This window comes from Notechis scutatus, chromosome 9 (genome assembly GCF_049901735.1).
Source record: "Notechis scutatus isolate UNSWTSFEM ecotype Mainland chromosome 9, rNotScu1.2, whole genome shotgun sequence".
NCBI lineage: Eukaryota > Metazoa > Chordata > Lepidosauria > Squamata > Elapidae > Notechis > Notechis scutatus.
The window spans coordinates 11,092,984-11,106,490 of NC_142017.1; the positions used below are offsets into that span (position 1 = coordinate 11,092,984).

The window sequence follows — 13,507 nt, forward strand, 5'->3', positions numbered from 1 at the left end:
TATATATATATTTTAATAGACATTGAGGTATGTTTTATCAAATCCTGTGAGATGGGACACCACTTCTGAAATTGTCTCCCGTTTTCCATATTTGCAGTGGTTTAACGTTTTGATGTCCAATCAAATACTTAAAGCATGACAAAATAGGGACAAAATAGCTTATATGTGGAGCTATTTTACCAAAAGCTTAGAGATGCCAAAGCACAATGGGAGATTTTCAGTCAGAGTCTAAACCGTGACTATGTTTTTTTTAAAAAAAATAGTTTAAATTAAACAGCTGGAATTAGCTCCAGAATTCTGGTATGGACTCTTGAAGAAAGTTACTATTGGTAGTCCTCGAGTTACGAATGTAATGGAGTCTGCCACTTACATTTGTAACCTGAGGAGTCATTGGAATGAATCACGTAAAATGAATGTGAAAACTCCCTGCCTTTTCCCACACATTTGCTAATCGAATGCTTGGGTTGTTAAGTGCACATGAGGCATCTCAGGGTAGGGAAGGCCAATGGGTGGGGTGGAGGGCTAGTGATGGAATAGACCACTTGCTTAAGGCCACCCAAGTCCTCCCTTGACCCACTGAGATACCTTACGCTCCCCACAGTTGCTTTCCCCGCCCCTCTTGCCGCATCGGCAAAGATCTTGTGAACTGTCTCCACCCTGTCTGCTGCGGTTTCTTTGCCTCCTCCCAGGCGCTCCAAAAGCACAGCGGTGAGAGCAGAGGGAGAGAGGGGACAAGGGCGCCCTGCTCGGCTTCTCCGCTTTTGCAGAGAATGGGTGTCTGAAGTTGTGTGAGATCACAGCCCCCCAGAAGCTTCCAGTCTCGGCCAAAGTGTTTGCAAGCTGATGGGACGCTTCAAAGCAACGCGACTTCACTGCCCCAAAGCCTCCCGTTGGCAAGACTGGAAGCTTTGGGGGGGGGGAGACTCACAGAAGCTGCCCACCATTTCAGAAGTCAGAGACAGAGTTGTTAAGCAGGGCGTGAACATCCTCCTCTCACCGCTCTGCTTTTGGAGTGCCAAGAACAGGCAAAGAAATTGCGGCAGAGAGGCTGGAGAGGAGATAGCTCACTAAATCTTCGCAAGGCGTATCCACAGGCCCAGGGAGAATGGAATAGGCAATGTTGTGGTTCACCGGCAGCCTGTGCAGACGGCAGTGGAATCGGACAGTGGGGAAGAATGGGGACCAGTCTGGAAGTCTGGAGAGGATTCGGATGAGGGTCCTGCATCCAATGCAGAGATGGGGCCAGGATCATCTGGGAGTGGGGTGCTGCCTCCGGAGCTTTTGGAGTATGGCAGCAGCGAGGCAGAGGACCCAGGGGAGCCTGTTCCCAGTATGCATATGCGCAGAGCTGCTAGAAGGCGAAAGCAGCTGAAATAAAAGGACCAACTCGAGAGTAAGGCTGGGAGGTGATTGCCCCTCCCATAAGGTATAAAGGACAGGCCAAGATGACGAAAACTTTGCAGGAAGCAAAGTCGTTCATTCGGTTCAGATTCACTCTTGAAGCTCTTTGTACTTCGGTTGGTTTTCTTTCTAGTTCATTTGACATTTTTGTTATTGGCAGCACTTCACAGGAAAGAAAGGTGGGTGCTTATCTCAAGGGACTGAAATTCATTACCCACTGGGAATGAAAATAATTCCCAGCGTTGCAATAAAACAAGACTTGTTTTTAAAATAAGCGTGTGTGTAATTACGGTCTCAGAAGCCTTGGTCAGAACAGGCAGGGGGAATGGTGCAGTGCCTCTGTGGTCGTTCATAAGGGTGAACGACCACTGTGGGGGTCCAACATTCGTAACCTCGGGACTGTCGTAAGTACTTTGTTGGGGGAGGGGTTTATGTTGTAACTTTGAACAGTTGCTAAGTGAACGGTTGTAACTCAAGTGTAATTTATTTCATTTTATTATGACAGATGATCATTGGAGGAAGATTTTTTTTCTTTGAAATGAAAACGGATGTGTTTTTTTCCATGGTGGGGTGGGGGGCGGAATCCCAGTGACAGCATTTGTCTTGTGTTTCCCATGGGTGTCATCAATTTCTAGCTACTGTTTGGTCAATCCAGTTGCGGAATTTGGAGACGCGGGCGTAGACAGCAGGAGTCCAGACGTTACAGTTGGGGCTTCCCCAGGAGACGATCCCAACCAGAGACCAGCTTGAGCCTTTCTGGCATACCAGAGGACCACCAGAATCGCCCTAAAAGGAAAATGCAAATGCTTTTAAGAAAACTCTTTTTTTTAAAGCCTAGGGTCAGAAAAATTAAACAAGGAGGAGCCCAATTTGTACCAAAGGTGCTTTTTTCAAAAGGCGATTGGACTTCCTTTGTTTATCCTTGAAGGCCTTTTGTTTCTCACCCAAGAAGCTTCTTCAGTCCTTCAATCAGAAGCGAAGAAGCTTCTTGGATGAGAAGCGAAAGGCCTTGAAGGGAAAAAAACAAGGAAAGTCCCAGCTGCCTTTTGAAAAAGCACCTTTGGTGCAACCATGGCCTGGATGACTGAGAATCTCCATAGGCAGCCCAATTTGTACTCGAATAAGACTCTTCTGGAGAAATCAAGGATTGCAAACTACCCTGGAAAACTGAAATAGTGTCCTGGAGGAAGTCAGCAGTGGTCGACCATTTTTGTTTGGCTGCCAAGAAGACCATAGAGTCCTGTCCTTGATGCCACCAGGAGTTGACCTCAACCCAAAGGAGATGAATTTGACCTTAAAAAGCCATTTGAAACTCTTCAGATCATGGTTGGCACTCTGATATCCTTTGAGTGAGTGGAACTCTTAAGACCTCCTCCACAGTGGTGGGATTCAAATTTTTTTTCTCCCGGTTCTGTGGGCGTGGCAGGGGAAGGGTACTGCAAAATCCCCATTCCTTCCCCACTCCACTAACCTGCTTTCCAGCTCCGTTCTCCTGTGCAGGGCAACAAAAGGAGACCCAGCCAATCAGATGGGACTCAATGGGAGGCAGAGAATAAATGGGGGCAGGAGCAGTCAGAGGTGGTATTTGCTGGTTCTCCAAACTACTCAAAATTTCCACTACCGGTTCTCCAGAACTGGTCGGAACCGGCTGAATTCCACCTCTGCTCCTCCAGTAGGGCCAAAGGTATGAAAAACCTGAAGAATATTACTGAGTGCATTTCTCTACCAAACTAAATCCAGGGCTGGATCAAAGAACCTCCCTCTCACAGTTGAATATGCTCCTGTACTGTCCAGACAGTATGGAGTTAATGGGATTTGGGATAGTTAGGATTTGAGAGTTGTCCCCTTAAGGGAATGCATCATGGTAAATGGAGTTAAGGTATCCTGGGAAATGTAGTCCATGTCATGTGGCCACATCTGTAATCCTGATTGGTCACTAAATTGACCCTTGTTGGGTTGGGGGAGGCTCCCTCACTCTTTCCTGATCACAGCCTCGTGGTAGCAGCTAACCCCTGCCTCTACTTCTATGGGATGAAATATGGAATAGAAAGATTATGATCATTTTACTATTCTGTCTTATGATTCACTTGCTGACTATAAAGACAGATAGAATAACTCTACAAATCCTTCCATACAAAGTTTCTTTTATTGGATTATATTAGGTATCCTCAAGGCGACTCACAGTTATGTCGAGATGCATCTAATGTCCAATTCTTTGCATAGTTGAAATTGCAGTGTAAAATGATAGTAATTTTCTATTCCATATTTCATCCCATAGAAGTAGAGGCAGGGGGTAGAGCTGCTACTTTGAGGCTGTGTGTTCAGGCAAGAGTGAGGGAGCCTCCCCCAACCCAACAAGGGTCAATTTAGTGACCAATCAGAATTACAGATGTGGCCGAATTTATAGAGTTATTCCCTCTGTCTTTATATTCAGCAAGTGAATCATAAGGCAGAATAGCTCCCCTGATCCAATCTTTTTTACAGAAACTTACATGGCAGGATGTGGCACCAGCTCCACCCGCACATAACATAGAACTGGTGATAGGTCTGGGAAGTTTTTGCTGGCACACGTCTACCGGCACCAAAGGAAGAACGACTTGCTGTAATATGACTGCAGATTGTTGTGCTGGCAAAAAGAAAGAAAGGGAAAAAGAAATATCAGTGGGGAGGAAAGCCAACCCAGTTGGAATTGTCAGGTTGAATTAAAGAAGAAGGCAGGCTGGTGTCTTCGCTCTTTGATTTGGCTTTTCTCAGCCCACTTGATTTCCCCAATGGCCACTTACAATTCAGATTGTTCCGTCCCCAACCAGTTGTGACACACTTTGAACCTTGGGGTAAAACTTCCGTGGGAGAAGCCAGACGGACCGGAGAAATGTAGGCATTCAGCTGCACTGGACTAGACAGCTTCAGTAGGGCGACATCATTATTTAGATTGTAGGAGTCCCAGTCGGGACGAGTGATCACCTGGAAAAAAAATCAGGAGCGGGAGGAGAAATCTTAAAAGATGATAGTCTCTGCTTGATTTAAGATCTCAGAAGTCCATCGCTCCCTGTTAGGCCCTTGAGAGTTTTTTTCCATTCGAAAACCAAGATGATCAGCAATGCAAAACTGATAGCTGTTGGCATTTCCGAATGGAAACACCAGGTTTTTCTATATTGCCTTTAGATCTTAATCTAAAAATCACATTTTGTATGAGTGCTATCTTATCCTTTGTTAAGAATCTCTAAAGCAGGGGTGTCCAACCTTGGCAACTTTAAGCCTGGAGGACTTCAACTCCCAGAATTCCCCAGCCAGCAAAGCTGGCTGGGGAATTCTGGGAGTTGAAGTCCTCCAGGCTTAAAGTTGCCAAGGTTGGACACCCCTGCTCTAAAGGAAAATAAATAAGTAAAAAGAAAACAAGACCAGGAAAAGAGTTTGAAGTTTTGCCAACTTAGTGTACCCCAGATTTACCGGACTGCATCTTCCATCATACCCAATATCATCAGAGTGTTGAGAATTATAGTCTAGCGCAGGGATCTCCAACCTTGGTGACTTTAAGCCTAGTGGACTTTGCTTCCCAGAATTCCCCAAGCCAGGTTTGCTGGCTGCAGAATTCTGGGAATTGAAGTCTACCAGGCTTAAAGTCACCGAGGTTGGAGACCCCTGGTCTAGTACATTTACAAAACTTAAGCTGGAGAAAATTTAGTGTAGCTGCTATCTTAATACAACGATAGCTGGAACAAATGTTTAAGATGCTGAAACTCTAGAAAGAGTCCAGAGAAGAGCAACAAAGACAATGGTTTGGAGGCTAAAACAGACGATGAGCAGGAACGAGGTATGTCTACTCTGACTGACAGAAGGACAAGGTGTGGCATGATAGCATTCTTCTGGTAACTTGAGGACCAGTCACAGGGAACAAGGGGTTGACGTACTCGCCTGGCCTCAGAAGGCAGGGCGAGAAGTATGGAAGCTTATCAAAGAGAGATCCAACTTAGAATTAAATCCTTCCCTGAGAACAATGAATCAGTGGACTGACATGCCTCCAGAAATTGTGTGCGCTTCATCACTGGAATTCTTAAGAATAGAGACAGCCATTGGTCCAAAATGGTATAGGCTGTCCTGCTTGAGTGGGGGGAGGGGTAGACTAGAAGACCTCCAAAGTCCCAGCCCTGTTATTCTATATTCTGTGTTGTAATAGGAAGGAAATACACGATTAAAATAAATATGGGTCTGCAGATATTGAAAGAGACAATACTAGACTGAAATAAGTTATGTCATAATGAAGGTAAGGAAGGAAAGTCAATAGCCATTATCCTGGACCATGTTACATCAATGCTTACTTTGACTTAGCAAAGCCAACCACCATAATTTGCCAACCAGCTTTTATAACTTAATGTATAGTGAACCAATTAGGCCAACAAACCATGGATTAGCATAACTGTTTGTCAGGACATCCACAACTGTCTGTTGTGGGATGAGCATCAATAAATCATTTTAAATGGTTTCCATTACAAACCACATAGGATTACACGCTGATTGGGAGGTTGGGACCAAAAAAAAAAAAAGTAAAGATGAGGATCACGTGATCTTATTTCTATCCTTGATGCCTAAATGTGCTTTTCTTGCATGATGCACTCTCTGGTCATTTGGACATAGTCCCAAATGAGCCACTCACCTTGATTATGGATCGCCATTGGACTGGCGCAGCATTATCAAGTCTGTTATGCAGTCCAAAGAAAGCAAAATGTACTCCCGGTCTGGAGAAATAAAAACACAACTCATGTCTAACATGCTATTGTGACCTTTTTGTCTCTGATGCATACATGCAGCTAAACTGAACATTGAGATACTTGTAAATCAATCCCTTGGTGCTGGGGATGGAAAAAATAGGGTAGGGTAGGGTAGGATAGAAAATAGAACAGAAATAGAGTAGAGGAGCATAGAAATGGAACAGAAATAGAAATGAATGGAATGGAATGGAAAATGAGAATAGAATGGAATGGAATGAAATAGGAAAAAATGGAATGGAAATGGGAATGGAATGGAATAGGAATGGAATTAGAACAGAACAGAACACAACAGAATAACTAGAGCATACAAAACATTTGCTAGACCAATACTTGAATACAGCTCATCAGTCTGGAACCCACATTACGTATCTGATATTAACACACTTGAGAAAGTCCAGAAATATTTCACAAGAAGAGTTCTCCACTCCTCTACTCGTAGCAGAGTATCTTATGCCACCAGACTTGAAACTCTAGACCTAAAAAACCTAGAATTATGCCACCTTTGGTCCAATCTAAGTATAGTCCATAAAATTATATATTGCAATGTCCTACCTGTCAATGAATACTTCAGCTTCAACCACAACAATACAAGAACACACAATAGATACAAACTCAAGGTAAACCGCACCAAACTTGATTGCAGGAAATACGACTTCAGCAACAGAGTGGTCAATGTTTGGAATACTCTACCTGACTCTGTGGTTTCTTCCCCAAACCCCAAACACTTTAACCTTAGACTGTCTACTATTGACCTCACCCCTTTCCTAAGAGGTCTGTAGGGGGCGTGCATAAGCGCACCAATGTGCCTACCGTCCCTGTCCTATTGTTTCTTTTTTCTTATTAGTATCCATTTCATGTATTCATAACCATGTTTATAGTAACCATGTTATCTAGTAATCGCTTGACAAAATAAAATAAATAAATAAAATGAATAGAACAACAAAGTAATAGGTCATAGGTCATAAATAGGCTCTCGTAAATAGATAGCCTCTAATTGAGATTCAAATTCTTGAATCTCAGATCGTTTTGGTGATTCAGTAGTTCAGAAAGGGATAGAATAGTTTGGAGATGCAGATGGGCAAAGCTGTGGTTAAATCAGATAAGACCTTTTGATGGACAGGTCAAAGGCTAGAATTCTCTTTCATCTTTATGGGAGGGATACAGTCTTAGAGCAGACAAAAGTTGTCCAACCTTAGCAACTTTTAAACTTGGGGATTTTTAATTCTCAGCCTCTGATGATTCCAAATAAGGAAGAAACTGGTAAGACGGTGCCTCTAGGACGGGGATCAATATAACAAGAACATGGAAAGGATGTACTTACTTCACATTGCAGTGAGCAGCTGTAACAACCCAATTCTCATTGATCAGGGAACCACCACATATATGGAAACGTGAGTTAGTCTAGAACAAAAAATGAAAATAGCACAGATTTGCAATGCACCAAGGATAAAATGCACAAGAAAACAGGCTGTTGGGCAAATTTACACTCCTAATTTTTCCCCTCCTTGCTCCCCCCTTTCATTTTTTTGAGGACTGAACTAAACAGAACAGGAAAAAAACAACACCTGTAGTTCACCTTTTCCAACTGGAACGAATCTCAAGTATGGATATGAGTGAATTCTAAAGCCAGGTCCAATTGGCACTTAATTTGAGCCTTCTTCTCACTTTGGATGCAAAAGTAGCAGCAAATAAACTCTAAATAAATCTGTCTTCAAAAAAAATCAAACACACTCTTCTACCAGAAAGAATATACAATACTAAAAGTTGCACACAAATAGTTAATTTTCTTTTTAAGTTTGCATAACAGAGAAAGGTAAGTTTGATTTTATTTTTGAAAAATCAGTTTATTTACATTTTAAAACATCATTTTTAGGAGTTTCAGGAAATGGGAGATGCATAGAAGTACCTGCATATGTTCTGAAGCTCAGCAAAAATGAGATTTCCACATTTTTTTAAAAAAAATGTGAAACTCTCTACCAGGTAGGAATACTGTGTTGTTAACAGGAACAAAATTTTAGTCATTTATTCTGGGGCAGCCTATTTTTACGAGTAACAGATTTACTAAAACCACCCAGAGGTTAAACTCGGATTAGTAGAGTGACGTCTTTTTCCCACTTCAAGGATCATTGTGAGGAAAATACCCATTTAAGGAAGGGGCCAGTGGTTATATAGACTCTTCTAAAAATGACTCTCTAAAATTGCAAAACTAGTGAATTATAACACAACCTTTACTGAAGGAATATAGAATCTGACAACCATATGGAGTGACTGAATTATAGTTTGACTCAACATTCTGCTCTACTAAAGAGGCTCCAAGACTGCCCTTTCTATACTATCATAGCACCTTCTAACATAAACTCTCTTTTTATGACCCTGTAATCGCTTAATCTAAGGTAGAGTCAGGGGGACTGGATGGAATTGAGCATTTACTGGCCAGATGCCCTGCCTGACACCCACACAGGAGTTCACAGCACTTTTTTCTTTCTTTGTGCCTTAGGAGAGAAACATATACCACTGCCTAGGGCCGAACTCTCAACCTTATGAATGTGAGGCAACTGTCTTCACCATTAGGCCACCATGCCATTCTACCTTCTATCATAAAAAATGTCCTTTAATTGTGCCCACATATTGACTCAATTCAACCCGACAACAACTTGGTGTTCATCCTCTATCTTCTTCCATTCCAGGGTCCTCAGGCAGCTCCAGCGTGCCTGCTGTGCCTAAAGTGCAGTTCAGCATCTTGGATATAAGAAGAATAGTACTTCTCCCCCACACTACTGACCTACCAGTGATCGCAGGAGATGTCCTTACATAGTGCTTGTCCTCCATACTATTGATCTACTAGTGATGTACTCACCTGTAGTGAGACTTGCCAGGGCCAAGAACCACGACTGGCATCCATCCCGTTGATAATTCTCTCTGTATTTTTCACATTGGGCTTAATGGCTGGGATCCCATCGCATATGGAAAGGCAAAGAGAGGGTCAATCTGATAAGTATCTCAGATCTGGACTGAGTAGCCTCCTGTGAGGATCCTCCAAGGTTGTGGAGGATTGTTCAGATCTGTTCATTCGCTTTGACAAGCTCAGAGAAACCAGAAGCTACACGCCACTGGTTGCTTGTTACGCATTAGGCTACAGAATAGGGGCCTTTTCATTTTTCAAGTTGAGAAAGCCACAATTGGCCCTTGAGTAATATGTGAGGCAGGGCCCCCATTCTGAAAATTTGCAGGACAAAGTAGGGCCAAAGTAAACTTGATTTAACTCTGCGTGAATGTCCATTTCAGTCTAAACAAACTGTCCTCAACGTTGCTCCCTATACGGTTAATCTTGTCCTCCTTTGTCTGCACCTGACATTGTATAACAGAGTGATTTTTTTAAAAAAAGGCACTGCTGGCATTGGGAAAAGCAACCCAAAGAAGGTGATGGCAAGCTGTTTGAACTGCCAGAAAACTACTTGCATGCCTCCTGGGCATCATTCACAGTTCCACTTTGAAGAAGGGTACCGAAACCCCACAGAGTTGTAGCTGGAAGCATTCTTCCTTTCCCAGCCTGTTCTTTTTTCTTTCTTTTTTCTTTTGCAAGAGAGGACCTTCAAGCAAGCAGGCCTGTGAATTAGGCAACGTGTGTTGTGCGCTTGTGTGTAACATGTTGCAAGCAATGAACTTAAGCATACCCCACTCCTCATGCATGATCCATCAGCCGTGATGAAAGCATAGGAAGCAACCAACCAACCTAGAAAGGCAACCCATGCTTTACTCACCACAGGCAACATCAAGGAGCACTAGGTAAGTGAGAGACGCCCACAGAAAAGTCATTTTGGTTGCTACTCCCTGGAGGTTTAGGTCCCGGGTGCTGCTAGGTTTTTATTTCTATGACCCGTGGCGCTTTGCCAGGTGTGGCTGACTTCCACTCCCCACATCCTTGGATTGATGATAAGAGGAGCAGATTAAATTTAGCCTTGGTTGCATCGGGCAGGTGTCTTTTCAAGAACGTTTCACCAACAGTGCCCCAGAGTGTGCAAACTACACCTGTTTCCCATAACGGTTTTTTTTTTCTTTCAAGCTGAACAGCAAAGCCAAAAGCTCCTTGTTGGCCATTTGTAGAGTTTTCAGACTTAGCCCAATCACCAATGCCTTCTTTTCCATCCAACCATTGCTAAAGCCTTTCCAGGTGGTCTCCTTAACATCTCCTAACACCCTTTCTCCAGGAAGTCCAGAGACTCGAACTGGGGCCCTTTCTGGGAAGACCGTGCATTGTTGCCTGTGATGTAGCTCCATTCTGCAGACCTGCTTTCCTGGCAGTGTCACTGCTGACATCAAAACATCTTACTCAACCTTGTAGGAATTGGGCCATAGGCAAGAATCCTCAGAAAGGAAGTGGACTGGAGAAAGTCCTCTCTATTTCTCATGTACCTCTCTTGCAGAACCAATCAGGATATCCCAGGCTGAGTTTAAAAAAAACAAAACCCCAAACCCTCTTTTTAAAAGAAACTGGCCCTTGTCAAAGAGATCTTCTTCTTCTTCTTCTTGGGGAGCATATTGACTCCGTGGTGATCCTGTGCATTCGTCCTGGAGCTGTTTTGCCTTTAGACAAGACTATATGGACACACGATGACCTTCCTTTATGTCACAGGGACACCGACCAACCAGACTATGGCAGCTGTGGAGGACAAAGTCATTCCAACTGTGTTCCTCACTATGTGCTTCTTGATTGGGGCTCCTGGCAATGGTCTCGTGATCTGGACTATCCTTTCTAAATTCCCCCAGCGCTCCTTCACCATTGCCCTCATCCTGAACTTAGCTGTGGCTGACTTACTGGTAATACTGACGGTGCCTTTCTGGACTTACTATTTCGTCAAAGGCTGGGTTTTTGGGGACTTCATGTGCCGGTTCCTCATGTACCTTGTGTATTTGACCGTCTACACCAGCATCTTCTCCATCACATTAATGAGCCTCCACCGCTTTGCGGTGGTGGTCCTTCCACTTGCTTCCCAAAGATGGAGGAAGCCAAGGGAGGTGTATGGGATCATGCTAGCTGTTTGGTTGCCAGCCGGGCTTCTGTCCTGCCCGTGTTTGATATTCTCATCCAGAGAGATGCCCAAAGGGAAGTGCACAGATGAATTTTACGACTCGGAGAACCAGCGCCTCGCGGTTAACATAGTGGAGACACTGTTTGCCTTTGTGATCCCTTTTGCTGTGTTGGCAGTCTGCTACACATACGTGGCGAGGAAGATTCGGACTCTGAAAAACCACAAGGAAATGAAAACCGGGAAATTGATTGCTGCAGTTGTTGGAGCCTTCTTTGTTTGCTGGCTTCCTTATCACATCTTAAACCTCATCACTATCTCTGCATTGTTGCTGAGGCATGCCAAGCCCGAGGTCAGCCAGAAGTTACTTGAGTCCATTAAAACTTTAACCAACCTTCATGGGGCGGTGGCCTTTGTAAGCAGCTGCATCAACCCTATCCTCTACGCTTTTGCTGCGCGGAGCTTCCGTGGAGGGCTACGCGAGACTAATTTTGCAAAACTGTTTGAAAAACTGCGCAACGACACGGAGGAAAAATTAACCAAGGCCAATACTGTTTCCATGCAGACATTGTAGTTCAGGAAGAACTGGGAGCAAAACTGGATTAGCAAACTCTTTATTTTCTGAATTGAATGCAATTGTTGCATCTAGAAAGAACTACAAGGGAAGATGTTAGATAAAAGATTTTAGAGGGTATAGAGAAACTGAGGTGAGAGCAAATGTGTTCAGAGAACTATTTTAGTTCGGAATATTGACAATTCCATGATGGCAATTTGGGGAAGTTTTATTTTCTCCTGTGTGACTTGTTTATTACTTCATTTGTTTTCCCCAAGTAGTTATATTGCTTTACTCCTCCCTTCAGACCAATCCTACAGAAGGAATTAGTAATGTTTGCTTCTTATGGCTTACTGTATCCAGGTCTAAACCAACTGTAGCTAGACTTTATTGGAATTTAAAAAAAACCCACACACATTAAACTCTAGTTCATGATCCTGACTTATCTGCTTAATTAAGCTTGAATTAATTTCTGGCTTACTCAGAACAAAAGGTATTTTTAAGGAAAACACTGAAGTCAAACCTTCTTAAACTCTAGTTCATGATCCTGACTTATCTGCTTAATTAAGCTTGAATTAATTTCTGGCTTACTCAGAACAAAAGGTATTTTTAAGGAAAACACTGAAGATGAAGGAGAAACGTGGTTTGCCCTTTCTGCTAAGTCATGGGTTATTTTGCCACAATTAGCTGAATCATGCTACTTATTAAGTCACAAGGGTTGCTATACCAATCCCAAACCAAATTATAGTTTAGTGCAATGTATGAATTTCTTCAGTGACTCAAAACCATATTTTAATGTTGATCAGATCAATGTGAGGTGAAGCATTTCCACGCATTTGTTGAGTTCCTCTTGAGTGGGAATGTTACCATGAGAAAAGGATTTGATAAGGGTCTGATAAGGGTCTGATAAGACACTTCCTGAAAATGCATGTTTTGCGGTCAACCTACTTTACTTTGGCAATGCATCACTTCCTGTTGTGATTTCAAATAGTGCATAGCAAGAATCTGTTTTTCTTGTTGGTGTTTTGGGGAACAGTAACGGTTAATAGAGAGTATTGACTCTGAATGTCAGTAATCTCTGGAACCAAATCTCATTTCACTAAATCTTTAAAATAGTTAATTAAAACATCCGAACCCAGTTCCAACTGTTGCTTGCTTTCTTCCTGCTTCTCAAGACAATTGATGCTCAGTATTTTATTTATGAGGGGTGTATTTTCTATTCTACGATATATTTAATTCTGCATCATCCTGAACAATTAGAAAGAATGGACATAAAAAGCAGCTAGTGACTAACAGTGGGGTTGCTGCTGACCATTAATAAGTGTCCCAAGTTATTTCCCACACTATATGGTATATCGCAAATATGACTTTGTCCCAGAAAAACCAATGGGCTCCTGCGACTGGAAACAGAGTGGAAAACAATTCAGTTACTATTTGTCTGAAAAAAAATATCTGTGCAAAAATCAAGTTAGACTCTTCTTTTGCTGCCTGTTATCAGATTCATGGATTGCAGTTGCTGGTGTTAAGTTAAGGCTTTCTATGGCTAGTAGCTAGGCTCGCCATACATTATTTCTGGTACAAGAGTAAACATAGCCCTTGATAACAGTTGATGGGGAACATGAGCAGTAGGGCATTATATCCCTTGTTTCAGTGGTGGTATTCAAACTTTTTTACTACCGGTTCTGTGGGCGTGGCTTGGTGGGTGTGGTGTGGCTTGGTGAGTGTGGCAGAGGAAGGATCCTGCAAAATCTCCATTC

General features: G+C 42.9%; 2 protein-coding genes across 2 annotated transcripts; one reads left to right on the forward strand and one right to left on the reverse strand.

The window, feature by feature from the left end:
* Window positions 1-1,971: 1,971 nt before the first annotated feature.
* CTRL (chymotrypsin like) lies at window positions 1,972-9,121 on the reverse strand. The gene is made up of 6 exons (XM_087971578.1): window positions 9,028-9,121; window positions 7,492-7,571; window positions 6,056-6,137; window positions 4,185-4,365; window positions 3,894-4,027; window positions 1,972-2,187 (listed from the first exon to the last, which is right to left on the reverse strand). Exons 1-6 carry the CDS (start codon window positions 9,070-9,072, stop codon window positions 2,026-2,028), a joined length of 684 nt encoding a protein of 227 aa, XP_087827704.1. The 5' UTR covers window positions 9,073-9,121; the 3' UTR covers window positions 1,972-2,025.
* Window positions 9,122-10,637: 1,516 nt separating this feature from the next.
* Window positions 10,638-12,186, forward strand: LOC113414887 (leukotriene B4 receptor 1-like). The gene has a single exon (XM_026671998.2). It carries the CDS (start codon window positions 10,782-10,784, stop codon window positions 11,769-11,771), a length of 990 nt encoding a protein of 329 aa, XP_026527783.2. The 5' UTR covers window positions 10,638-10,781; the 3' UTR covers window positions 11,772-12,186.
* Window positions 12,187-13,507: the final 1,321 nt, after the last annotated feature.

What these genes read in the sequence shown, in the direction of transcription:
- CTRL (XM_087971578.1), bottom strand. Translation starts at nt 9,072, where the DNA reads ATGGATGCCAGTCGTGGTTCTTGGCCCTGGCAAGTCTCACTACAG. An exon ending in GCTGCTCACTGCAATGTGAA is followed by an intron (nt 6,138 to 7,491) that starts GTAAGTACATCC and finishes TTATTTCTCCAG; the next exon opens with ACCGGGAGTACATTTTGCTT. An exon ending in GGGACGGAACAATCTGAATT is followed by an intron (nt 4,028 to 4,184) that starts GTAAGTGGCCAT and finishes TCTTTTTGCCAG; the next exon opens with CACAACAATCTGCAGTCATA.
- LOC113414887 (XM_026671998.2), top strand. Translation starts at nt 10,782, where the DNA reads ATGACCTTCCTTTATGTCACAGGGACACCGACCAACCAGACTATGGCA.